The 25,529-nt window shown below is 46.1% G+C and overlaps 1 protein-coding gene across 8 annotated transcripts in view; it reads right to left on the bottom strand.

The window, feature by feature from the left end:
- The window catches only part of LOC140911037 (myosin-IIIb-like), a 155,083-nt gene that overhangs the window by 112,761 nt on the left and 16,793 nt on the right, over window positions 1-25,529 (bottom strand). For all 8 annotated transcript variants that reach the window (XR_012158817.1, XR_012158819.1, XR_012158820.1 and 5 more), the window contains exons 10-14: window positions 15,365-15,481; window positions 14,648-14,748; window positions 14,215-14,301; window positions 13,915-13,980; window positions 8,542-8,655 (exon numbers count right to left, since the gene is read on the bottom strand). Coding sequence is in view for 3 of the 8 variants with exons in the window: in XM_073343221.1 (XP_073199322.1) it covers window positions 8,542-8,655; window positions 13,915-13,980; window positions 14,215-14,301; window positions 14,648-14,748; window positions 15,365-15,481 (485 nt within the window). In the remaining 5 variants the exon portion in view is untranslated. The remainder of the gene's footprint in view (window positions 1-8,541; window positions 8,656-13,914; window positions 13,981-14,214; window positions 14,302-14,647; window positions 14,749-15,364; window positions 15,482-25,529) is intronic.

Here is a 25,529-nt window from a genome sequence, read left to right as displayed (position 1 = left end):
GATGACACTAAACTGGGAGGAGTGGTAGATACGCTGTAGGGTAGGGATAGGATAGGATACAGAGGGACCTAGACAAATTGGAGGATTGGGCCAAAAGAAATCTGATGAGGTTCAACAAGGACAAGTGCAGAGTCCTGCACTTAGGACGGAAGAATCCCATGCACCGCTACAGACTAGGGACCGAATGGCTCGGCAGCAGTCCTGCAGAAAAGGACCTAGGGGTTACAGTGGACGAGAAGTTGAATATGAGTCAGCAGTGTGCCCTTGTTGCCAAGAAGGCCAATGGCATTTTGGGATGTATAAGTAGGGGCATTGCCAGCAGATTGAGGGACGTGATCGTTCCCCTCTATTTGACATTGGTGAGGCCTCATCTGGAGTACTGTGTCCAGTTTTGGGCCCTACACTACAAGAAGGATGTGGAAAAATTGGAAAGAGTCCAGCGGAGGGCAACAAAAATGATTAGGGGACTGGAACACATGACTTATGAGGAGAGGCTGAGGGAACTGGGGATATTTAGTCTTCAGAAGAGAAGAATGAAGGGGGATTTGATAGCTGCTTTCAACTACCTGAAATGGGGTTCCAAAGAGGATGGCTCTAGACTGTTCTCAGTGGTGGCAAATGACAGAACAAGGAGTAATGGTCTCAAGTTACAGTGGGGGAGATTTAGGTTGGATATTAGGAAAAACTTTTTCACTAGGAGGGTGGTGAAACACTGGAATGTGATAACCACCATTGATCTGTGGTTATCGCAGCCCAGGAATAGTGAAATGGGCATAGGCAGTGACCAAAGTTGTGGGATGGGGTATTTGTTTGCGGTAGAGGTGTGGAGAGGTCATGCATACCCTCTACCAATACTTCAAAATTGTGGCTTAGATGTAGATGGACGGTTGGACGAGGCCTGGTTCTGCGGAGCTTGTAGTCTCTGAGCTCGTTGTTTGCGTCTGTTCTCAGCAAAGTATCGTGGTTGTTGACAGTTAAACAAGGCGTCTCATGGCCTCTGGTGTGGTGTAAAGTGTGGACATTTGTCAGGCGGTGGGTGTATGCCTAGTATACTCTGCGTCGCTCCGGAGTCCTTCACGGTATGAAGGACATCGTCTGTTTGAGACGAGAATAGTTTATCCCTATCGAAGTGGAGGTCCTCTTCTTTTAGCTGTAGTTCTTTCGGAATTCCTGAAGCTGGCAACCATGATGCTCTTCTCATAACCACAGTTGTTGCAGTTGTTCGGGCAGCTGTGTCCACTACATCCATTGAGGCTTGTGGCGCTGTGCGGGCTATTAACTGACCCTCATTGACAATGGCATCGCGTTGAGGACGTTTATGCTTGGGGAGGTCCTCCACGAGCGCTTGTATTTTACTATAGTTAGAGTAGTCGTAATTTGCTAGTAGAGCAGAATAGTTGGCAAGTCTAAGCAGAAGGGTGGCTGACGAGTAAACTTTCCACCCAAAGAGGTCCAGTCTCTTGTGTTCTTTATCTTGTGGTGTGGAGCAGAAATGAGGCTATTTACTGCGCTGACTGGCAGCCTCTACTACCAGAGAACAGGCTTGAGGGTATGAAAACAAAAATTCCATGCCTTTGGCTGGAACAAAGTATTTCCTGTCAGCCCTTTTGTTGATGGGTGGTGCAGATGCTGGTGTTTGCCATATTACCTCCGCAGGCTCCATTATAGCCTCATCCATGGGGAGGACGACCTTGGTCAATGATGCCACCTGTAAGATTAACAATTTATCTTGTTTCTTCTGCACCTCATGTAAGGCAATTTCTTGGCTGTTTGCTACTCTTTTGAAGAGTTCTTGGAACTGTTTCAGGTCATCTGGTGTCGTAGGGGTAGATGGCGTCCCAGCTTCGTTTGGTGTGAAAGATGAGTGTAGGGCAAGTGGTGAATCATCCAGGTCTGCCTGTGATAGTATCTCTTCCTCTTCTATTTCTGTGTCAGGGGGGTCAGAGGTTTCTCTATGTGGTAATGATGGGTGTACTCTGAATCCTCTTCTGGTTCGGGAAGGGGGATCAGAATATGAGTTCTGGTATGTGGCCCAAGGACCCTGTCAAGGTTCCTTCCTCACTCTGAACTCTAGGATACAGATGTGGGGACCTGCATGAAAGACCCCCTAAGCTTATTCTTACCAGCTAAGGTTAAAAACGTCCCTAAGGTACAAATTTGCCTTGTCCTTGAACCCTATGCTGCCACTACCAAGCGTGTTAAACAAAGAACAGGGAAAGAGCCCACTTGGAGACGTCTTCCCACAAAATCAGAGAATCATAGAATATCAGGGTTGGAAGGGACCTCAGGAGGTCATCTAGTCTAACCCCCTGCTCAAAGCAGGACCAATCCCCAACTAAATCATCCCAGCCAGGGCTTTCTCAAGCCTGACCTTAAAAACTTCTAAGGAAGGAGATTCTACCACCTCCCTAGGTAACTCATTCCAGTGTTTCACCACCCTCCTAGGGAAAAAGTTTTTCCTAATATCCAACCTAAACCTCCCGCACTGCAACTTGAGACCATTACTCCTTGTCCTGTCATCTTCTACCACTGAGAATAGTCTAGAACCATCCTCTTTGGAACCACCTCTCAGGTAGTTGAAAGCAGCTATCAAATCCCCCCTCATTCTTCTCTTCTGAAGACTAAACAATCCCAGTTCCCTCAGCCTCTCCTCATAACTCATGTGTTCCAGACCCCTAATCATTTTTGTTGCCCTTCGCTGGACTCTCTCCAATTTATCCACATCCTTCTTGAAGTGTGGGGCCCAAAACTGGACACAGTATTCCAGATGAGGCCTCACCAATGTCGAATAGAGGGGAACGATCACGTCCCTCGATCTGCTGGGAATGCCCCTACTTATACACCCCAAAATGCCATTGGCCTTCTTGGCAACAAGGGCACACTGTTGACTCATATCCAGCTTCTCGTCCACTGTAACCCCTACGTCCTTTTCCGCAGAACTGCTGCCTAGCCATTCGGTCCCTAGTTTGTAGCGGTGCATGGGATTCTTCCGTCCTAAGTGCAGGACCTTGCACTTATCCTTGTTGAACCTCATCAGATTTCTTTTGGCCCAATCCTCCAATTTGTCTAGGTCCCTCTGTATCCTATCCCTGCCCTCCAGCGTATCTACCACTCCTCCTAGTTTAGTATCATCCGCAAATTTGCTGAGAGTGCAATCCACACCATCCTCCAGATCATTTATGAAGACATTGAACAAAACCGGCCCCAGCACCGACCCTTGGGGCACTCCACTTGATACCGGCTGCCAACTAGACATGGAGCCATTGATCACTACCCGTTGAGCCCGACAATCTAGCCAACTTTCTACCCACCTTATAGTGCATTCATCCAGCCCATACTTCCTTAACTTGCTGACAAGAATACTGTGGGAAACCGTGTCAAAAGCTTTGCTAAAGTCAAGAAACAATACGTCCACTGCTTTCCCTTCATCCACAGAACCAGTAATCTCATCAAGGAAGGCGATTAGATTAGTCAGGCATGACCTTCCCTTGGTGAATCAATATCCCCCCAAGCCCTACACCCCCTTTCCTGGGGAAAGCTTGATAAAAATCCTCACCAATTTGCATAGGTGAACACAGACCCAAACCCTTGGATCTTAAGAACAATGAAAAATCAATCAGGTTCTTAAAAGAAGAATCTTAATTAAAGAAAAGATAAAAAAATCACCTCTGTAAAATCAGGATGGTAAATACCTTACAGATTCAAAACATAGAGAATCCCTCTAGGCAAAACCTTAAGCTACAAAAAGACACAAAAACAGGAATATACACTCAATTCAGCACAGTGTATTTTACCAGCCAATAAACAAAAGGAAATCTAACGCATTTCTAGCTAGATTACTTACTAACTTAACAGAGTTTCTGAGACTGCATTCCTGATCTGTTCCCGGCAAAAGCATCAAACAGACAGACAGACCCTTTGTTTCTCCCCCTCCAGCTTTGAAAGTATCTTGTCTCCTCATTGGTCATTTTAGTCAGGTGCTAGCGAGGTTATCTTAGCTTCTTAATCCTTTACAGGTGAAAGGGTTTTGCCTCTGGCCAGGAGGGATTTTATAGCACTGTATACAGAAAGGTGGTTACCCTTCCCTTTATATTTATGACAGACCCCCCTTGTGGCCATTACATGGGGTAAGGTGTGTAACAAGGCTGGTTCTGGCGGGACCCAACTGAGAGTGCCAATTCAGGACAAATTGCTTAAAGCAGGGCAGTTACAGCCCAAGGCTGGGGTTTCTATGCCCATCAAGGCAAACCAAACCAGCCAAACAGAGAAGACTTTGGTTTTACAGCACTGGCTAACCACAAGTCACACAAGCAATTCCCTTAGACACTCCAGTTTCCCAGTATCACCACCAGTGCCACTCCTTATGGGGATGAATGGTTAAAAAAAGAGGTTCCCTCGACCCCAAAGGGCCAAGCCCCAGACCCAGGTCAATATATAAATCAGACCTTACCCACAAATCACGCTGTTGCCAATCCTTTAGAATCTAAAATCTAAAGGTTTATTCATAAAAGGAAAAAGATAGAGATGAGTGCTAGAATTGGTTAAATGGAATCAATTACATACAGGAATGGCAAAGTTCTTGGTTCGAGCTTGCAGCAGTGATGGAATAAAGTGCAGGTTCAAATCAAGTCTCTGGAGTACATCCGCAGCTGGGATGGGTCATTCAGTCCTTGGTGCAAAGCTTCAGCGTAGCAAAGTCCCTCCAGAGGTAAGAAGCAGGATTGAAGACCAGCTGGAGGAGCTGCAGCAGCTTTTTATACTCTCTTGCCATGTGGTCTTTCTTTCTTTGTCCCAAGGACAAGCTGTCCACCACATGGCCTGGAAAACCCTCAGAGTTCTGTCCATCGGCAGGTCCCTGCATACCTTGCTGAGTCACGAGGCATGTCTGCCTTCTCTCATTGGGTCACTTGTATAGCTGATGGTCCTTAATGGGCCATCAAACAGGCTAGGCAGAGCTGACACCAACTTGTCTGGGGTGTCACCCAGAAGCATAGCATAAGTTTGGAATACAGACAGTATAGAGCCAATACTTATATCTTTAAATACAAAATGATACATGCAAACAGATAGCATAATCCTAACCAGCAAACCATAACCTCATCTTAGACACCTTATTTGACCCCCTTTATACAATATTTGGTGCCACTACAGGACCTTGGTTGCAACAATGTTCTATACGGTCCCAGTTCAAGTCAATAATGTCACAAGGTGGTAATGGGTAAGGCCAGTGCTGCGCATAGCAGGGCTGTGAATGCTTGGAGCGATGAGTCTTAGGCTTCATAGTGTTCCATGTAGGTCTCATCTGTGATGGGGATGAACACAGAGAAGCGGTTGTCCTGCACGTCTCCTTCCTCACCACTATGCATGGAGATCGGTGCAGGAGATGAAGGATAGTACCATGCTATGTAGCTCGGGGAGTGTTCGGTTTTGAGCAGTGGTGACTGTGGTGCAGAAGAAACTGCTATGTCAGTATGATGTAGCAGTTGCATTGGTCCCGCCTCGGGGTTGCAGTCAACCATTTGAGCCCTGACCAGTGCCGGATTCAGTTTGTTAGCCGACATCAAGTCTGGAGCTGGTGCCAGTGGTGGCAGCATTGATTGCATTGCCGCTGCCTGTGTTGCATGCCACACTGGGATAGTCAGTGCCATGGAGGAGACTTGACGTCTCAACTCCGGTGCTGCATTTTGGGGCTTGGCAGAGGTCCGCTGACAGATGGTGCTGGAGGAGCCCAGTGCCTTATAAGTGCTCTTTCTGGATGAGTGGAGCACTGAGGGTAAAGACCTTGCTGGAGAAGCTCTCTTTTTGTGAAAGTTCCTTGGAGAGGTCGAGGCTCGCCTCCTGATAGTTTTGGAAGTCGGAACCTTATCGTAGCTTAGGAATCTCGGTTTATGAGACTCCCTGGAGAACGTCTCTTGCAGCGGTTGGAGGGATTTCTCCATCAGAAGCATTTTCAAATGGAGATCCCTATTACGTCTTGCTCTTGACTTCAAATTGCTGCAGTGTATGCATTTCTTGGAGATATGAGTTTATCCCAGACACTGTATGCAGGATGCGTGGCTGTCAGAGACCAGCATTGGTTCATGGCAGGAGTCACATTTTTTAAACCCTGTTGAGCCCAGCATGACTTCAGTTAAGCCTCTCCCCTGCTCAATAGATGAGGGTGGGAGTTAATTGAAGTGGTAAACCGTAGAGCTATTCCTAAACGGACAACTAAGTAAAGAATTTGTTGTTGTTGAAGAAGAAAAACCTGTAAGAGGAACTAAAAAAACTATGTAAACTATATACAGACTGGTTTCAGAGTAGCAGCCGTGTAGTCTGTATCCGTAAAAAGAAAAGGAGTACTTGTGGCAACTTAGAGACTAACAAATTTATTTGAGCATAAGCTTTCGTGGGTTACAGCTCACTTCATCGGATGTATTCAGTGGAAAATACAGTGGGGTGATTTATATACACAGAGAACATGAAACAATGGGTGTTACCATACAGACTGTAACAAGAGTGATCAGGAAAGGCGAGCTATTACCAGGAGGAGAGCGGTGGGGGCGGGGGGAAGAGGCGGGGGAACCTTTTGTAGTGATAATCAAGGTGAGCCATTTCCACCACTCTACAAGAACAGTAGAAGGGGAAATAAACAAGGGGAAATAGTTTTACTTTGTGTAATGACACATCCACTCCCAGTCTTTATTCAAGCTTAAGTTAATTGTATCCAGTTTGCAAATTAATTCCAATTCAGCAGTCTCTCATTGGAGTCTGTTTTTGAAGTTTTTTTGTTGAAGAATTGCCACTTTTAGGTCTGTAAGCAAGTGACCAAAGAGATTGAAGTGTTCTCCGACTGGTTTTTTAATGTTATAATTCTTGACATTTGATTTGTGTCCATTTATTCTTTTACGTAGAGATTGTCCAGTCCGGCCAATGTACATGATGGCATATATCACACTGATAGATGTGCAGGTGAACGAGCCTCTGATAGTGTGGCTGATGTGATTAGGCCCTATGATGGTGTCCCCTGAATAGATATGTGGACACAGTTGGCAACGGGCTTTGTTGCAAAGATAGGTTCCTGGGTTAGTGTTTCTGTTGTGTGGTGTGTGGTTGCTGGTGAGTATTTGCTTCAGGTTGGGGGGCTGTCTGTAAGCAAGGACTGGCCTGTCTCCCAAGATCTGTGAGAGTGATGGGTCATCCTTCAGGATAGGTTGTAGATCCTTGATGATGCATTGGAGAGGTTTTAGTTGGGGGCTGAAGGTGATGGCTAGTGGTGTTCTGTTATTTTCTTTGTTGGGCCTGTCCTGTAGTAGGTAACTTCTGGGTTCCTCAGTTCTCGTCCTCAGTTCTCGTCCCCTAATCTACTTGATGAAGATGCCCACCTTGATTATCTCTACAAAAGGTTCCCCCGCCTCTTCCCTCACCCCCTTCCTGCTGGTAATAGCTCACCTTTCCTGATCACTCTTGTTACAGTCTGTATGGTAACACCCATTGTTTCATGTTCTCTGTGTATACAAATCTCCCCACTGTATTTTCCACTGAATGCATCCGATGAAGTGAGCTGTAGCTCACGAAAGCTTATGCTCAAATAAATTTGTTAGTCTCTAAGGTGCCACAAGTACTCCTTTTCTATATACAGACTAATACTAATGAAACTATGCAACTAAGTATAGATTAATAAGAAGTTCTTATGTAACTTTAACTCCCCCCCCCCGCCCCCGAATGTATCAAAGAGAGTACTGCCGCGGAGCTCAATCTGCAGCCAAGGTCAGTTGAGAAGGAACTGAGGTGACGGTCGGGGGTGCACGCACTACAGGAGGCGCCAACAGCTGCACGAGACAGCTCCTGTGCACGCCCTTCTCCCGACTGAGTACTGCTGCGAAAAATCTCCAGCACAGGGATGCACTGACATCTAGAGTGGAGCACCCACAGGGACACCACTCGAAGAAGAACCTGCATCATGTGATGCCGTACCTGTCCCATGAGGCATTGCAAACCGTTCCCAAAGCACCCTGCAGGCAATTGCACAGTAGGATAGCTACAGGTGCATTGCTCTTTGTGTCAATGCAAGAGCTGTTAGCAAGGATGCACTCTCCTGACACCAGGAGCTAGTGTGGACACGCAACAGCGGTTTTAAAGTGGCATAACTTTTGCCGACAAAACTTTGTAGTGTAGACAAGGGCTAAGTATGGCCTACATTCTTTGTTCCTAGATGTATACATTTATATTTAGCTACATTAAAACTCATACTGTTTACCTGCCCCCAGTTTACCAAGAGACTGAGATCACCCTGAATCAGTGACCTGTCCTCTTCGTTAATTACTACGCCCCCAATTTTTGGTTCATCTGAAGACTTTATCAGCAATAATTTTATGTTTTCTTCCAGGTCATTGATAACTATGTTAAATAGGATACCTTCTAGAGAGCCCAACCTCACTTAAGAAGTGGCCCCCCAGGAGCACATCTCTCCCACCCATACCCCCATGGGCCCTGGATCACACACCATCTCTTTCACTCACATGAGACAGAGTGCCATTTTGTACCCTAAAAAGTACTTACCTTCCCTGCATAGTGAATGATGCTGAACCCTAGCACACGGCCCCTACATGGCTGGAAGTGTGAGTTCCCCTTGAAGGTGCTGTTCAGTTTATCCACAAAGGTTTTATCAGTCGCCTGCAACACAAGAGATTTGATAGTAAAATCCCACAAAATGAGAAATTAATAGTTATTATTTATACAGCATCTCCATTCCCACCAAGACACTGGGCAGGGATCTACAACTGACTAGAAACACATTTCAATACAATACAAATACAATAAAAGCCACCCTAAAAGCTGAGACAGTGATGAAGAGAATTCTTGTCCATGCAGCAACTCCCTCTACCAACAGCTACTTAGCCTTTCTGCAAATGCCCATACTGTAAATCCACCCACTAGCTTCCCAGATTGGCATCCACCCACATTTGAACAAAGAGATGTGTCGGATTCTCCATCAATTGAAGTCTTTAAATCAAGATTTAATGGATCTTTTAGGAAGAGACTCACACAATCTCAGTCACAAGTTACTAGGCTCAGTGAAGGAGTTACTGGGTGAAATTCTGTGGCCTGTGTTATGCAGCAGGTCCTTTCAGTTTGTCTATTATGTGTTGCACAGAGATGATGCCATATCCCAGGTACAGCTACAATATTTCAAAGTGAAACTATATGAATGGTGGAATCTTCATTCTTAGAGGTTTTTAGGGCCTGGCTTGACTCCTGGGTTGATTTTGTTGGGGTTGGTTCTGCTTTGACCTCCTGAGGTCTCTTCCAACCCTAATCTTCTATGATTCTATGGGTCTAATGTTCCTCTCTGACTTACAGATCTTTGAACTCTAAATGGCATAACGAAAGAGGCAAAGACCCTGATTCTGCAAACACTTATACACATATTTAACTTTACACACGAGTGGTCCCATTGAAATCAAGTGGGCTATCTGTATGATCAAGACCTAAAGCAAATTTGTGGGAATTAAAAAAAAAAAAAAAAATAAAATAAAAAATCTAATAGGCTTGGTACATTGTGAGGAAGGATAAAAATCTACCAGGTCAGCTGGAGAATACTAAAACTCCTTAAAGTGCTCAGGGTGTAATTCCTTTGGGGGAAAAATGCAAAGAGCAGCAGCAGCCAACATGACTTCACAGGGAGCTAGCTTCAAAGATTTGGGGAATGTAATCGAATAATGCCAAAAGTAAATGGAAATCAGCATAAAAATGTATCACTCTTCGGTAAGGAAATGTTTCACTTGCTGTTACTTCAAGTATCAGGCAAGATGCTATAGGATTATCCGTGAAAATGATATTTCTTTGCGTTTGGTTTGTTCACTTTGTACGCTTAGCATCTACACTGATATTTTTTGACATTCTCCACTATCACTCAAGTCCCAGCTCTACTGATAGGTACAGAAATGCTGGGCTGGGACGGTATGCTTCTGTCCCGAGTAAGTAGGTCAGCTGACAATGGGATGCAGAGGTGAGAATGAGTGGACAGCTGGAGTAACACAGGGAACCAGAATTGCCTTGACCATATTGGTATCACCAGGATGACTTTTGCCTTGCCTTGCCCGACCTTTACCAGCACTTTCAGCAGCTGGGGAATTGGAAGAAATGTGTATATCAGATGATCCAATCATTTAAGCAGGAAGGCATCTCTGGTTGAATTTGGGCCTCAAGCATCCCTGGAACAGTATCTCTGACAATCCCTGTTTTCGCTTGATGGAGACAGATCCCTGAACAGAAGACCCCAATGAAAGAATATATTCTGTGTCACCTGGTCTTGTAGTTCCCACTCATGGTCCCCAGAAAAATGCCTGCTAAGCCTGTCAGCTAACATGGTTTGTTTCCCCGTACGTGAACCGCAGACAGTGCGATGTGATGGTGAATGAGCCAGTTCCAGAGGTTGTCACTTCTGTGCTCAAGTGAGAGGATCTTGCTTTGCCCTACTTGTTGATATAGCAGACAGCTTTCATATTGTCTGACAATCTGCATGTGCTGATTCTAGATCAGAAGCAAGCAGCGTTTTCATGATTCATACACAACTTTCAGTTCTAGCATGTTGATAATGTGTCTCAATGGGGACAAAGTGCCCTGAGCTACACGGCCCTTTATATGGGCTTCTCATCCCAACAGAAATGTCACCTTTTTTTTTTTACTGGAAAAGAAGGGGGTTAATAGGATTCCCATACAAATGTTCTGTCTCTCCTTCCACCAGTTCAGTGAGTGGAGATTTCACCAACGTACCATGATCAACATGTCTAGACTGTGTTGGCCTGGTGCGTACGCCTGCTTGAGCCATGCCTGAATGCAATGTAGATGAGTCTCACAAACAGGGTTACATGTGTGAATGATGCCATGTGTCCCAAGCAAACAAGGCAAAATTGCACATGTCTGAGGGGTTGCTGGAGGTGATAGATCAAGCTGTGTGTAATTTGGAATCTCTCGAGAAGACAGTATGTTCACTCTGTGGTGAGCTCCAATCTTGCCACAATAATTCTAAAGTCCATAGGGTTAAAGTGGCCTTTTCTGTGTTTAAGCTGAGATCATAGAATCATAGAATATCAGGGTTGGAAGGGACCCCAGAAGGTCATCTAGTCCAACCCCCTGCTCGAAGCAGGACCAATTCCCAGTTAAATCATCCCAGCCAGGGCTTTGTCAAGCCTGACCTTAAAAACCTCTAAGGAAGGAGATTCTACCACCTCCCTAGGTAACGCATTCCAGTGTTTCACCACCCTCCTAGTGAAAAAGTTTTTCCTAATATCCAATCTAAACCTCCCCCACTGCAACTTGAAATGTACTTGAGATGTTGGAATAAGAGCCTCAGGGTGCACGTGGACTCTTGCACTAACTGTTATGTTCAACTTTTGATTAACCAGTCAAAGTAAGGAAATATTGATACACCTTGACCTTGTAGATGGGTTGCCACTACAGCCAGAACCTTTGTAAATACTCTTGTTGCAATCAAAAGGAGGTGACCAGCCCTCTGTGGAGAAAGAAGTGGTTCAGGACTATTTAGAAAAGCTGGATGAGCACAAGTCCATAGGGCCGGATCCGCTGCATCCAAGAGTGCTAAAGGAGTTGGTGGATGTGATTGCAGAGCCATTGGCCATTATCTTTGAAAACTCATGGTGATCGGGGGAGGTCCCAGATGACTGGAAAAAGGCTAATGTAGTGCCCATCTTTAAAAAAGGGAAGAAGGAGGATCCTGGGAACTACAGGCCAGTCAGCCTCACCTCAGTCCCTGGAAAAATCATGGAGCAGGTCCTCAAGGAATCAATTCTGAAGCACTTAGAGGAGAGGAAAGTGATCAGGAACAGTCAGCATGGATTCACCAAGGACAAGTCATGCCTGACTAGAATCATAGAATATCAGGGTTGGAAGGGACCTCAGGAGGTCATCTAGTCCAACCCCCTGCTCAAAAGCAGGACCCATACGCAATTAAATCATCCCAGCCAGGGCTTTGTCAAGCCTGACCTTAAAAAACTTCTAAGGAAGGAGATTCCACCACCTCCCTAGACTAATCTAATTGCCATCTATGATGAGATAACTGGCTCTGTGGACGAAGGGAAAGCAGTGGACGTGTTGTTCCTTGACTTTAGCAAAGCTTTTGACACGGTCTCCCACAGTATTCTTGCCAGCAAGTTAAAGAAGTATGGGCTGGATGAATGGACTATAAGGTGGATAGAAAGCTGGCTAGATTGTCGGGCTCAATGGGTAGTGATCAATGGCTCCATGTCTAGTTGGCAGCCGGTATCAAGTGGAGTGCCCCAAGGGTCGGTTTTGTTCAATATCTTCATAAATGATCTAGAGGATGGTGTGGATTGCACCCTCAGCAAGTTTGCAAATGACACTAAACTGGGAGGAGTGGTAGATACGTTGGAGGGTGGAGATAGGATACAGAGGGACCTAGACAAATTGGAGGATTGGGCCAAAAGAAATCTGATGAGGTTCAACAAGGACAAGTGCAGAGTGCTGCACTTAGGACGGAAGAATCCCATGCACCGCTACAGACTAGGGACCGAATGGCTCGGCAGCAGTTCTGCGGAAAAGGACCTAGGGGTTACAATGGACGAGAAGCTGGGTAGGAGTCAACAGTGTGCCCTTGTTGCCAAGAAGGCCAATGGCATTTTGGGATGTATAATTAGGGCCTTTGCCAGCAGATCGAGGGACGTGATCGTTTCCGTCTATTCGACATTGGTGAGGCCTCATCTGGAGTACTGTGTCCAGTTCTGGGCCCCACACTACAAGAAGGATGTGGAAAAATTGGAAAGAGTCCAGCGGAAGGCAACAAAAATGATTAGGGGACGGGAACACATGACTTATGAGGAGAGGCTGAGGGAACTGGGATTGTTTAGTCTGTGGAAGAGAAGAATGAGGGGGGATTTGACAGCTGCTTTCAACTTCCTGAAAGGGGGTTCCAAAGAGGAGGGCTCTAGACTGTTCTCAGTGGTAGCTGATGACAGAACAAGGAGTAATGGTCTCAAGTTGCAGTGGGGGAGGTTTAGGTTGGATATTAGGATAAACTTTTTCACTAGGAGGGTGGTGAAACACTGGAATGCGTTACGTAGGGAGGTGGTAGAATCTCCTTCCTTAGATATTTTTAAGGTTAGGCTTGAGAAAGCCCTGGCTGGGATGATTTAGTTGGGTATTGGTCCTGCTTTGAGCAGGGGGTTGGACTAGATGACCTCCTGAGGTCCCTTCCAACCCTGATATTCTATGATTCTATGAATGCATGTACAATCAAGCTCTTTAAGAATGAGTTGGTTTTCCTTATAAAAATGAAATACTTGTTTTTAAATAATGTTTAAGTATAATTATTTCTAATTTTTTTTTAATCGCCTCTGCTGAATGAGTGCACCCTGCCTTGTTCACTGGATGAGATACTGGTCATACATATATAACAGTACCTGATCATATAACTAAAGACTAATGTAATGCATATGCACAAACAGGACACATGTTAAGGTTATACCGAAAAACTTAACGTTGGCCATTTCCTGGTTTTTGAGTGTTTATATGGAATTTCCTGGTACATTTTTTATTAGGGCTGTTGATTAATGGCAGTTAACTCATGCAATTAACTAAAAAAAAATTAATTGCAATTAAAAAAATTAATCGCGATTAACAGCAGTTTTAATCGCACTGTTAAACAATAGACTACCAACTGAAATGTACTAAATATTTTTGGATATTTTTTGACATTTTCAAATATATTGGATTTCAATTACAACACAGGGTTGGTCCTGCTTTGAGCAGGGGGGTGGACTAGATGACCTCCTGAGGTCTCTTCCAACCCTAATCTTCTATGATTCTCCTCAGACATCTGTTGCACCAGCCCCCACAACATCTTCTCTGATCCACAGCTTGTCCCTGTACCACTCTAGTCACAAATTGCCATACCTGAGGGAACGTGCTCTGCTCATCCAGGAGAGACAGCAGCCCCAGCGGCTTGGCCAGGAACAGGTCCTGCAGCAGGAGAAGGAAAAGAGATGAGCCCCTTACCTAACAGGAGTGAAGGCAGTCCATCCTCTCCTGAGAGGCCATCTCCCCTCCATCTGCTCACTACACTCTCTGCCCCCACCTTCAAAAGAACTTTTCCCAAGATCCTAACCCTCCCAACATTGGATACAGCACTTCCTCCCTCGGGCCTCTGCCTAGGGCTAGAGGGGTCTCTCCCACACCCAGCTCTAGGTCACTCACCAAAATGGGTTTGTTATTGTTGAATGTAATTTCCTCCCAGGGCAGCCCTTCCTCCTGGTATGCGGCCTGCTCCAGTTGGAAAATATGCTGAGACACAGAAGAGAGTAAAATTGGAGCTCCCAGCAGCACCAACAGCCTTCAGCCAAGTCATGCATCCTTCCCCTCAACACTCCACATGCAAGGCAGAGTCACAGCTTCAAACCTCCCCAAGACAAGATCACTGCTGTGAGCAATCCCTCTGTGCCAGGCCCACCATCCAATGGTAACCCCCATGCATGAGGAGGCCTCTGCTCCAGGATCACCACTCTGGGCTCCCCCAGCCCCATGGGGGCCCTACTGTACAAGGAGAGGTCACCACTCTGCCCTCCCATGGCTCTCCCAACGCCCTGCGGAGCACCCTGCCAGGCCAGAAAATGTCACACCTGGAACTCACATAATTGAAGAAGTGCTGCAGCTGCTCATTGGCCAAGTTTATGCAGAGCTGCTCAAAACGATTCACCACAAAGTTCTCAAACCCAAAGATATCCAGGATCCCTAGAAGGAGGGAGATGAGCCTCAACATAGACCCCTGTAGACTCACCTATGGGGTGGCTGAATACTCCTTAAACTAAGCCCCCAACTTTGGCAGCTAAATACTCCCCTCCCTGAGCCCCATGCCTTCACACCAAGCTCTCATCCCCTCAGAGACTTGGCCTTGTGAAACCCTCTCCCCCCCCGCATAATGCTTCTTCCACAGGCTGCCATGACACCCCTGCACTGCGTCTCATTCCCCTCACACCAATCCCATCCCTGCAGCCAGCTACACCCCAGCTCCCTCCACCCCACAGAGACCCACCTCACAGAGAACACTAGAACTAAATCCCAGTGAACTCTAGTGAGACTCCCAGCAACAATCCAAACCCCAGCACAAGCTCTGCCCCATTGCAAAGACTGCATTCTCCCCCAGAATTACATCTGTGCAGCCAGGTTCCTCTTCTGACTGTGTCCTCCAGAGACACTGTGAAAATAATCTTCCCCAAGGCTACCATCTCCTGGGAATTACAACCCTGTATTCAGTCCTAGAGACACCTCCACCCCCATGGTGCTTTGCCCCTTTGACTGTAGCATGTGCATTCAGGGGGCTGACAGGAGCAAAATAGTTGGGACTCACCAATCTCCCTCAGCTCCACCTCAGGATCCACATTCTCAGCCAGCAGTTCATTGATTTTGCGGACAATCCAACCAAACACGCGGCCATATGCCACCTTAGCAATGGAGTCCCGGGCATCTGCACAGCCAGACAATAAAGAAAGATGGTCACCTAACCACAGGTGCTCCTTTCCCTCGAAGAGCTTCTGAGCTTCTCCCTAGGCCACCAAGAGGTCCTTGGGGTGGGACCCTCCTCCACCTGGGGGCCCAAAAGACCTAATGGCTCCAGAGGGAGGACTGGGTACCGTTGCACATGCTAAATAGGGAATGTGGGGCCTGGGCTATTTCTCTGCACCTCCCCCTACATGTGATTAATGCTCTGTCTGGAGTAGATTATGAAGCTCTGTTGAGACTGTAACTAGCTATCCATTACAAGATGGATTTTGACCCCTACCCACCCTTAAGATTCCTTGGGAAGACAAAAACATAAGGAGTACTTGTGGCACCTTAGACACTAACCAATTTATTTGAGCATAAGCTTTCGTGAGCTACAGCTCACTTCATCGGATACATACTGTGGAAAATACAGAAGATGTTTGTTTTTATACACACAAACCATGAAAAAATGGGTGATTATCACTACAAAAGGTTTTCTCTCCCCCCACCCCACTCTCCTGCTGGTAATAGCTTATGTAAAGTAATCACTCTCCTTACAATTTGTATGATAATCAAGGTGGGCCATTTCCAACACAAATCCAGGGTTTAACAAGAACGTCTGAGGAACAGTGGGGGGTCGGAGGGGTAGGAAAAAACAAGGGGAAATAGGTTACCTTGCATAATGACTTAGCCACTCCCAGTCTCTATTCAAGCATAAGTTAATTGTATCCAATTTGCAAATGAATTCCAATTCAGCAGTCTCTCGTTGGAGTCTATTTTTGAAGTTTTTTGTTGAAGGATAGTCACTTTGAGATCAGAAATCGAGTGACCAGAGAGATTGAAGTGTTCTCCAACTGGTTTATGAATGTTATAATTCTTGACACCTGATTTGTGTCCATTTATTCTTTTATGTAGAGACTGTCCAGTTTGACCAATGTACATGGCAGAGGGGCATTGCTGGCACATGATGGCATATGTCACATTGGTGGATGTGCAGGTGAACGAGCCTCTGATAGTGTGGCTGATGTGATTAGGCCCTGTGATGGTGTCCCCTGAATAGATATGTGGGCACAGTTGGCAACGGGCTTTGTTGCAAGGATAGGTTCCTGGGTTAGTGGTTCTGTTGTGTGGTATGTGATTGCTGGTGAGTATTCGCTTCAGGTTGGGGGACTGTCTGTAGGCAAGGACTGGCCTGTCTCCCAAGATTTGTGAGAGTGTTGGGTCGTCCTTCAGGATAGGTTGTAGATCCTTGATAATGCGTTGGAGGGGTTTTAGTTGGGGGCTGAAGGTGATGGCTAGTGGCGTTCTGTTATTTTCTTTGTTAGGCCTGTCCTGTAGTAGGTGACTTCCGGGAACTCTTCTGGCTCTATCAATCTGTTTCTTCACTTCCGCAGGTGGGTATTGTAGTTGTAAGAATGCTTGATAGAGATCTTGTAGGTGTCTGTCTCTGTCTGAGGGGTTGGAGCAAATGCGGTTGTATCACAGTGCTTGGTTGTAGACAATGGATCGTGTGATGTGGTCAGGGTGAAAGCTGGAGGCATGTAGGTAGGAATAGCGGTCAGTAGGTTTCCGGTATAGGGTGGTGTTTATGTGACCATCTTTTATTAGCACTGTAGTGTCCAGGAAGTGGATTTCTTGTGTGGACTGGACCAGGCTGAGGTTGATGGTGGGATGGAGATTGTTGAAATCATGGTGAAATTCCTCAAGGGCTTCTTTTCCATGGGTCCAGATGATGAAGATGTTATCAATGTAGCGCAAGTAGAGTAGGGGAGTTAGGGGACGATAGCTGAGAAAGCGTTGTTCTAAGTCAGCCATAAAAACGTTGGCATACTGTGGGGCCATGCGGGTACCCATAGCAGTGCCGCTGATTTGAAGGTATACATTGTCCCCAAATGTAAAATAGTTATGGATAAGGACAAAGTCACAAAGTTCAGCCACCAGGTTAGCCGTGACATTATCGGGGATAGTGTTCTTGACGGTTTGTAGTCCATCTTTGTGTGGAATGTTGGTGTAGAGGGCTTCTACATCCATAGTGGCCAGGATGGTGTTATCAGGAAGATCACCGATGGATTGTAGTTTCCTCAGGAAGTCAGTGGTGTCTTGAAGGTAGCTGGGAGTGCTGGTAGCGTAGGGCCTGAGGAGGGAGTCTACATAGCCAGACAATCCTGCAGTCAGGGAGCCAATGCCTGAGATGATGGGGCGCCCAGGATTTCCAGGTTTATGGATCTTGGGTAGTAGATAAAATATCCCAGGTCGGGGTTCCAGGGGTGTGTCTGTGGGGATTTGTTCTTGTGCTTTTTCAGGGAGTTTCTTGAGCAAATGCTGTAGCTGCTTTTGGTAACTCTCAGTGGGATCAGAGGGTAATGGCTTGTAGAAAGTGGTGTTGGAGAGCTGCCGAGCAACCTCTTGTTCATATTCCGACCTATTCATGATGACAACAGCACCCCCTTTGTCAGCCTTTTTGATTATGAGGTCAGAGTTGTTTCTGAGTCTGTGGATGGCATTGTGTTACCAAAAGCAACTACAGCATTTGCTCAAGAAACTCCCTGAAAAAGCACAAGATCAAATCCCCACAGACACAACCCTGGAACCCCGACCTGGGATATTCTATCTACTACCCAAGATCCATAAATCTGGAAATCCTGGGCGCCCCATCATTTCAGGCATTGGCACCCTGACAGCAGGATTGTCTGGCTACCAGCACTCCCAGCTACCTTCGAGACACCACTGACTTCCTGAGGAAACTACAATCCATCAGTGATTTTCCTGATAATGCCATCCTGGCCACTATGGATGTAGAAGCCCTCTACACCAACAGTACTCCTTTTCTTTTTGCAAACAAATGCTTAACTTTTAACGCATGAGAACTTAACTAGCACCTGCAGATGTCCTATGGACTTCCCTATAGAAGTATGCCCAATTCAGAATGTGCCTGTGCATTGAAAGATGTAAACATTTAGTCAGGTCTGAACTCCATAGACACACATGTGCCATTCTAATCGAAAGACTTATCAAACACCCTTATTTAAATATTGAATACACAGGCTCAAAGTATAATTTTTCAACCTTATCCCCCCACTTGACCTCTCACCTGCTTTTGCTATTGCTGTTTCAAACAGCAGGAGGTCAAAGTGCACTATTAGTTAGTGCTCCGTAGCAGGGTCCACACAGTCAGATGGTGCATGGCAGGCTACAGTGCTGTAGGTTTACACTCCAGCTTGCCACACACTAAATAGTCATGTGGACAAGCCCTCTGCATTCCCTATCAATGGAATAGTCTGTTATTAATCAAAACAATAATAGTATTTCTCTCCCTCTTCCCAAGACGAGAAAGAATTGATAAGTTTACAGAGTTTGTGACAATAACCACATATCCCTGTATTCATTGTATATTTTGATCTGTAGCTAAAATCTGATTTTTCTGTCCTATGTTCTAAGACAGGGGTGGACAAACTACGTCCCACGGGCCACATTTGGCCTACCAGATGATTTAATCCGACTCTTGAGCTCCCGTGCTCCAGGCAGGGAGCAAGGTTGGGGGCTGCTCCCAGAAGCAGCGGCATGTCTCCCCTATGGCTCCTATGTTTAGGGGCAGCCAGGGGGCTCCACGTACAGCCCCCGCCCCAAGCACCGACCCTGCAGCTCCCATTGGCTGGGAACCATGGCCAATGGGAGTTGCAGGGGCGGCGCCTGTGGATGAGGCAGTGCACAGAGCCACCTGGCTGCGCCTCTGTGTGGGAGGCAGAGGGAGGATATGCAGCTGCTTCTGTTAAGCGCCACCTGGAGCCTGCACCCCGATCTCCTCCCATGCCCCAACCCCCAGCCCTGACCCTCTCCCGCCCTCCGAACCCCTCGGTCTCAGCCCGGAGTCCCCTCCTGCACTGCAAACCCCTCAACCCCAGCCCCACCCCAGAGCCTGCAGCTCCAGTCGGGGGCCCCCCTCCCCATACTCCAACCCCCTGCCACAGCCTGGAGCCCCCTCCCACACCCTGAACTCCTCATTTCTGGTCCCACCCCAGAGCCCGCACCCCCATCCAGAGCCCTCACCCCCTCCTGAACCCCAATCCCAATTTTGTGAGCATTCATGGCCCACCATACAATTTCCATACCCAGTTGTGGCTCTCAGGCCAAAAAGTTTGCCCACCCCTGTTCTAAGGGTATTCTGAAGCTCCACAGGGTGTCTGGACTCCTTAGCAGTAGGAGGAAAATTAACTACTTCCTTATTGGTGATGGTGCAACACACTTATGAGTGCAAATAACAATTATACTGCACTCAGAGACCCAGCTGGAAGCTCCAGCAGACCAAGGAAACCAGTTTAGGTGGGAGGGAATACAATCCCCAGGGAATCTGTTAATGATCCCAGAGACAAAACAGGGGCCAGCTTCTTAAGGGCTGACTGATTATGTCTGTCTGCCACACACAAACACAGCATGATGGACTAAAACCTAACAGAAAGACAGGGAGAAAACTTGCTGTCTAAGAGGTAACTGAAGATAGACCATCTGGCTAGTAAGCATATATAAGAGATTAAATCTTGCCAGGAGAGACATCTGTTTTGTTTGTAAATCATCTTTTTACTCTATTAAACAAACAAGTTGCTTTTAAGCAAAAGCCATCAAGCATCTCAGAAATTCCCATTTCTGGAGAGAGAGTTGAGCAAGCACTCAACTTAGAGGGGTATCTGCAACACATGGATCTGTGAACCTAGGTATCTATCCTGCTTTTGGTCTAGAAGAGGGAGCAAGTTGCAAGAGCTGAAAGTAGGCGCTAATGTACAGGGAGATGTCAGCAAACCAGTAAAGTGCCTGAAACCACTACGGCTTATTGCTAAAAGCAGCCAAGTCAGCAGGCCGTAAAGTGGCCATGTAGCAAACTCAGCTTGACCAAGGCAGGAGGGGAGGGGATTTTGAGTGCCACAGAAAGGGCAGCTTGACCCCGCAGCCTTCCTAATAAGAATTGTGTTGAAGTTGCTGATGCATGCATTTTAGAAGAGCAGGATGTGCCCCAGGAACATCTATTGGGGCCTCAAGGCTGCAAACTCTGGAAAAACCCACACCTGGGATCAATGATCAGAAGGAGCCTCTTGCTTGCCCATTGGAACTGCTTGCCGAACAAATTTTTTTTAAGGGACATGTCATTCTATTACTAATGCATAAATAAGGGGGAAAAGTATGAGGTAGTGGGATTCTTTGGGACTGAACTCTCCCTCTGGATGCATCTTGTGTTCCCCACCGGCAGACGGGCTGCCACTGTGCCACTCGAGAGCCACACACAGCTTTGGTAATTATCGAGGGTTGGGGGTGTTTTTTTAATAACCTGTTGCCGACGTGTGTAAGTGCATGAGACTAAGTAAAGTTTAGCTTTAAATGAAAGCACTCATGTTGTCCTGTTTGTGCCGCCATCTATCGGTCAGACGGCTGTGTCTCCCCTGATTTATTTCCTGACACCACCTTGCACAGAGTAAAAGTTACCAAGAGCTTTGGGTTGAAAGAACCCTGGGTAACAAAAAATGGTTTGTGTATATGGGAGTGAGCAAGGGGGATGGTTTTGCTGTGTGTGCATGTAGCACATTGGGGAAGTTATGTCAATGTGATGAGTTTTAGTTCAAAATATGACAAGGCCGATGATCTCCTCTCCTATGGCAGAGTTTCATATTCTAGGTCTGGGACCTTTGGCAGCTCGGTCTCCTGCATTCACAAGCCCTCCCCGACTGAGGATTTTGGTGGACCATACCTATGGGAGGTCCTGCTGCAAAGACAGGGATGTCTCTCAGGGAACCAGGGCTGATCCCATGGAGGGCTTATGGGGGAAGCCAGTACAGAGATAGAGGTGATGTGTTTGTATTGAGTTTTGTACCAACTGAATCTCCCTCAGGGACTGATGTGTCTTCTCAGATATAATGAACTGCAACATCTGAGCCTGCATATGATAAAGCTCTGATCAGTTGCAGATGGAAGTGAGTTTATCACCCTTAGGCTGGGGCTTAGCCTGAGGGCAGACGTGCTGGATAGTGAATTATGTTACAGACGGCTCAAGTTCTTTGAAGCACATCCCCCTTCCCACCTACATCACCTCCGTTCTTGCCTGGGTAAGAATACACTACCGACCACCTGACCAGAATGGTGATGAGGACTGTGAAATGTTCCAGGAGATGAGAGAGACTATAGAAGTAGAAAACTCAATCATAATAATAGGGGATTTCAACTATCCCCATAATCAATTAAGTATATGTCACCTCAGACTGAGATACAGAGATAAAGTTTCTAGACACCTTAAATGACTCTTCCTTGGAGCAGCTAGTCCTGGAACCCACAAGGGGAGAGGAAATTCTTAATTTAGTCCTAAGTGGAGCACAGGATCTGGCCCAAGAAGTCAATATACTTGAACTGCTCAGTAATAGCGACCATAACATAATTAAATTTAACATCCTGGGGGGTGGGGAGAAGGAAGGAGAGAGAGAATACCAAAGAAACCCACCATGGTAGCATTTAGCTTCAGAAAGGAGAACTACATAAAAATAAGGAAGCTAGTTAAATGGAAATTAAAAGGAGGAGTCTCAAAAATTAAATGCCTGCAAGCTGCATAGAAACTTTTAAAAACACTTTCATAGAGGCTCAATTAAATGTATACCTGTCAAGGTTCCTCCCCCACTCTGAACTCTAGGGTACAGATGTGGGGACCTGCATGAAAAACCTCCTAAGCTTATCTTTACCAGCTTAGGTCAAAACTTCCCCAAGGTACAAAATATTCCACCTGTTGTCCTTGGACTGGCCGCTACCACCACCAAACTAATACTGGTTACTGGGGAAGAGCTGTTTGGACGCGTCCTTCCCCCCAAAATACTTCCCAAAACCTTGCACCCCACTTCCTGGACAAGGTTTGGTAAAAAGCCTCACCACTTTGCCTAGGTGACCACAGACCCAGACCCTCGGATCTTAAGAACAATGAACAATCCTCCCAACACTTGCACCCCCCCTTTCCTGGGAAATGTTGGATAAAAAGTCTCACCAATTTGCATAGGTGACCACAGACCCAAACCCTTGGATCTGAGAACAATGAAAAAGCATTCAGTTTCTTACAAGAAGACTTTTAATAAAAATAGAAGTAAATAGAAATAAAGAAATCCCCCCTGTAAAATCAGGATGGTAGATATCTTACAGGGTAATTAGATTCAAAAACATAGAGAACCCCTCTAGGCAAAACCTTAAGTTACAAAAAAGATACACAGACAGAAATAGTTATTCTATTCAGCACAATTCTTTTCTCAGCCATTTAAAGAAATCATAATCTAACACATACCTAGCTAGATTACTTACTAAAAGTTCTAAGACTCCATTCTTGGTCTATCCCCGGCCAAGACGACTACAGACAGACACAGACCCTTTGTTTCTCTCCCTCCTCCCAGCTTTTGAAAGTATCTTGTCTCCTCATTGGTCATTTTGGTCAGGTGCCAGCGAGGTTACCTTTAGCTTCTTAACCCTTTACAGGTGAGAGGAGCTTTCCCCTGGCCAGGAGGGATTTCAAAGGGGTTTACCCTTCCCTTTATATTTATGACAATACCCCAATTTAAAAAACATAGCAAGAGGACCAAAAAAGTGTTACCACTTCATTGTTAAACAATAAAGATAAGAATATGCTAGAGGCAAAAGGGCTTCCCGTTAGAAATTCGAAGTCAAATCCTACTGAGGACAATAGAAAGGAGCATACACTCTGGCAAGTCAAGTAAAAGTATAATTAGGCAGGCCAAAAAATTTTTTTTGAAGAGTAACTAGCAAAAGACTCAAAAACAAACAGCGAATTTTTTTTAAGTATACCCAGAAGCAGAAAGCCTGCCAAACAATCAGTGGGGCCACTGGACAACTAAGGTACAAAAAAAAAAAAAAAAAAAAAAAAAAGCACGCTCAAGGAAGATAAGGCCATTGCAGAGATGCTAAATGAATTCTTTGCATCAGTCTTTACTGCAAAGAGATTGAGGGAGAATCCCATATCTGATCCATTCTTTTCAGGGGACAAATCTGAGGAACTGTCCCAGATTGAGGTGTCAGTAGAGGTGGTTTTGGAACAAATTGATAAATTAAACAGTAATGTCACCAGAACCAGATGGTATTCACCCAAGAGTTCTGAAGGAACTCAAATATGAAATTGCAGTGTAGTAAGTAACCTATCGCTTAACTACAGGTTTCAGAGTAACAGCCGTGTTAGTCTGTATTCACAAAAAGAAAAGGAGTACTTGTGGCACCTTAGAGACTAACCAATTTATTTGAGCATAAGCTTTCGTGAGCTGTAGCTCACAAAAGCTTATGCTCAAATAAATTGGTTAGTCTCTAAGGTGCCACAAATACTCCTTTTCTATCGCTTAACTCAGTTTCTGTATAGGATGACTGGAGGATAGCTAATGTGACACTAATTTTTTTTAAAAGGCTCTAGAAGTGATCATGGCAATTACAGGCAAGTAAACCTAATTTCAGTACCAGGCAAATTGGTTGAAACTATAGTAAAGAACAAAATTATCAGACACATAGATGAACACAATTTGTTGGGGGAAGAGCCAACACAGCTTTTGAAAAGGGAAATTATACCTCACCAATCATTTAGAATTGTTTGAGGAGGTCAAACAAACATGTGGATGAGGGTGTGCCAGTGGATACAGTGTACTTGGACTTTCAGGGCTTGTCTACACTAACACTGTAAGTTGATCTAAGTTACGCTACTTCAGTTACGTAATTTACTTAGCAGGTGAAGACAATTTACGTGTCTTCCCCAGACCTGCTAAATCAACACCAGGGATGCAAACCCATACTCTGGGTATTCCTAGCCTCTGACTGCCAGAAGCTGGGACTGGACAACAAGGGATGGATCATTTGATGATTGCCCTGTTCTGTTCATTCCCTCTGAAGCACTTGGCACAGGCCACAGTCAGAGTGAGAAGACTGGATACTGGGCGAGGACCATTGGCCTGACCCAGTATGGCTGGTTTTACGTACTGGGTTCCCCATCATCTAGCTGCTGATCTTAGTCAAGACACAGGGAGCTGGTGCTGGCTGTGTCGGACATACAGAAGATGGAGAGCTGGGTGCAGTCCATGTGCTGCTGACACTGTAGCTTTGACTGTCTCCTCAGCTCTCCCTAAAACATTATACCAATCTTGAATATCATGGTAGAGCTGAGTATGATGCCCCAAAGCTGAGTGCTTTGTGGGGGACAGTTGTCCAGGACAACCCCCTAGGCTAGATCTAAGCCATTTCAGGACTTCCCTTTCCTTTCATCCCTGGATGGGCTCCCCTTGACTAAAGGCAAGAGGAGGGCATCCATGGGAGGCAACAAGTGCTGGCTCTGTGCCAGGCCCTGGCCTCAATCCTGACTGACAGACTCAGGACACCTGCAGGTGGTATTGGAGACTAGATTTTGCTATTTTCTCTCTGAGCTGGCTTACCAAAGGGAGGTCGGACACTGGGCTGGGAAGTCTCTTGAGCTGAATGACTGTTTCTTGATGCAGGTCAGACTGCTAGGTGTTGGGGTGTGTGGGGCGCACTAGGTTCCTTTCACTAGAAGATGACACCTGACAGTCTCTACCAGTCGGTGTCCCAGGTGCTCTCTAGTCTCTCAACTGCAGGGGAGGGCAGAGGCAGAGTCTCAGGGGTGGCCCTGATGCTATCAGTGCCTCCATGACAATATAGGAGTGGGCTGGGAGCATTAATTTCTTAGCTGCTCTTAGCTGGCTGTTTTTGGAGGTCTGCGAAGCCATCCCTGGGGCAGGTAAACTCTATGGAATAAGAAATCTCCACAGTGTGAAGTGATGGGATGTGGGGCTGTTTGAGTTAAAGCAATTTCAAGTCCAGAAGGCTTCTGTGTGGTGTGACTTTGCTGTCCATATGGCAGAAGAGAGGCAGTCTCTTTCTGTCCCTTCATGGCACCAGCATGGGTTTGTAGGATCCCTTTCTTTTGTCTCAGCCTGCTTCTATCATGCTACTTCCAGCGCTGATGCTCAAGTTTCCTTCCTTCCTACTTTTCCTGTTGCAGGTTCTTGGAG

Source organism: Lepidochelys kempii, chromosome 5 (genome assembly GCF_965140265.1).
Source record: "Lepidochelys kempii isolate rLepKem1 chromosome 5, rLepKem1.hap2, whole genome shotgun sequence".
NCBI lineage: Eukaryota > Metazoa > Chordata > Testudines > Cheloniidae > Lepidochelys > Lepidochelys kempii.
Note: the sequence above shows the minus strand (reverse complement) of the source record. Positions and strands in the feature narration are given on the sequence as shown.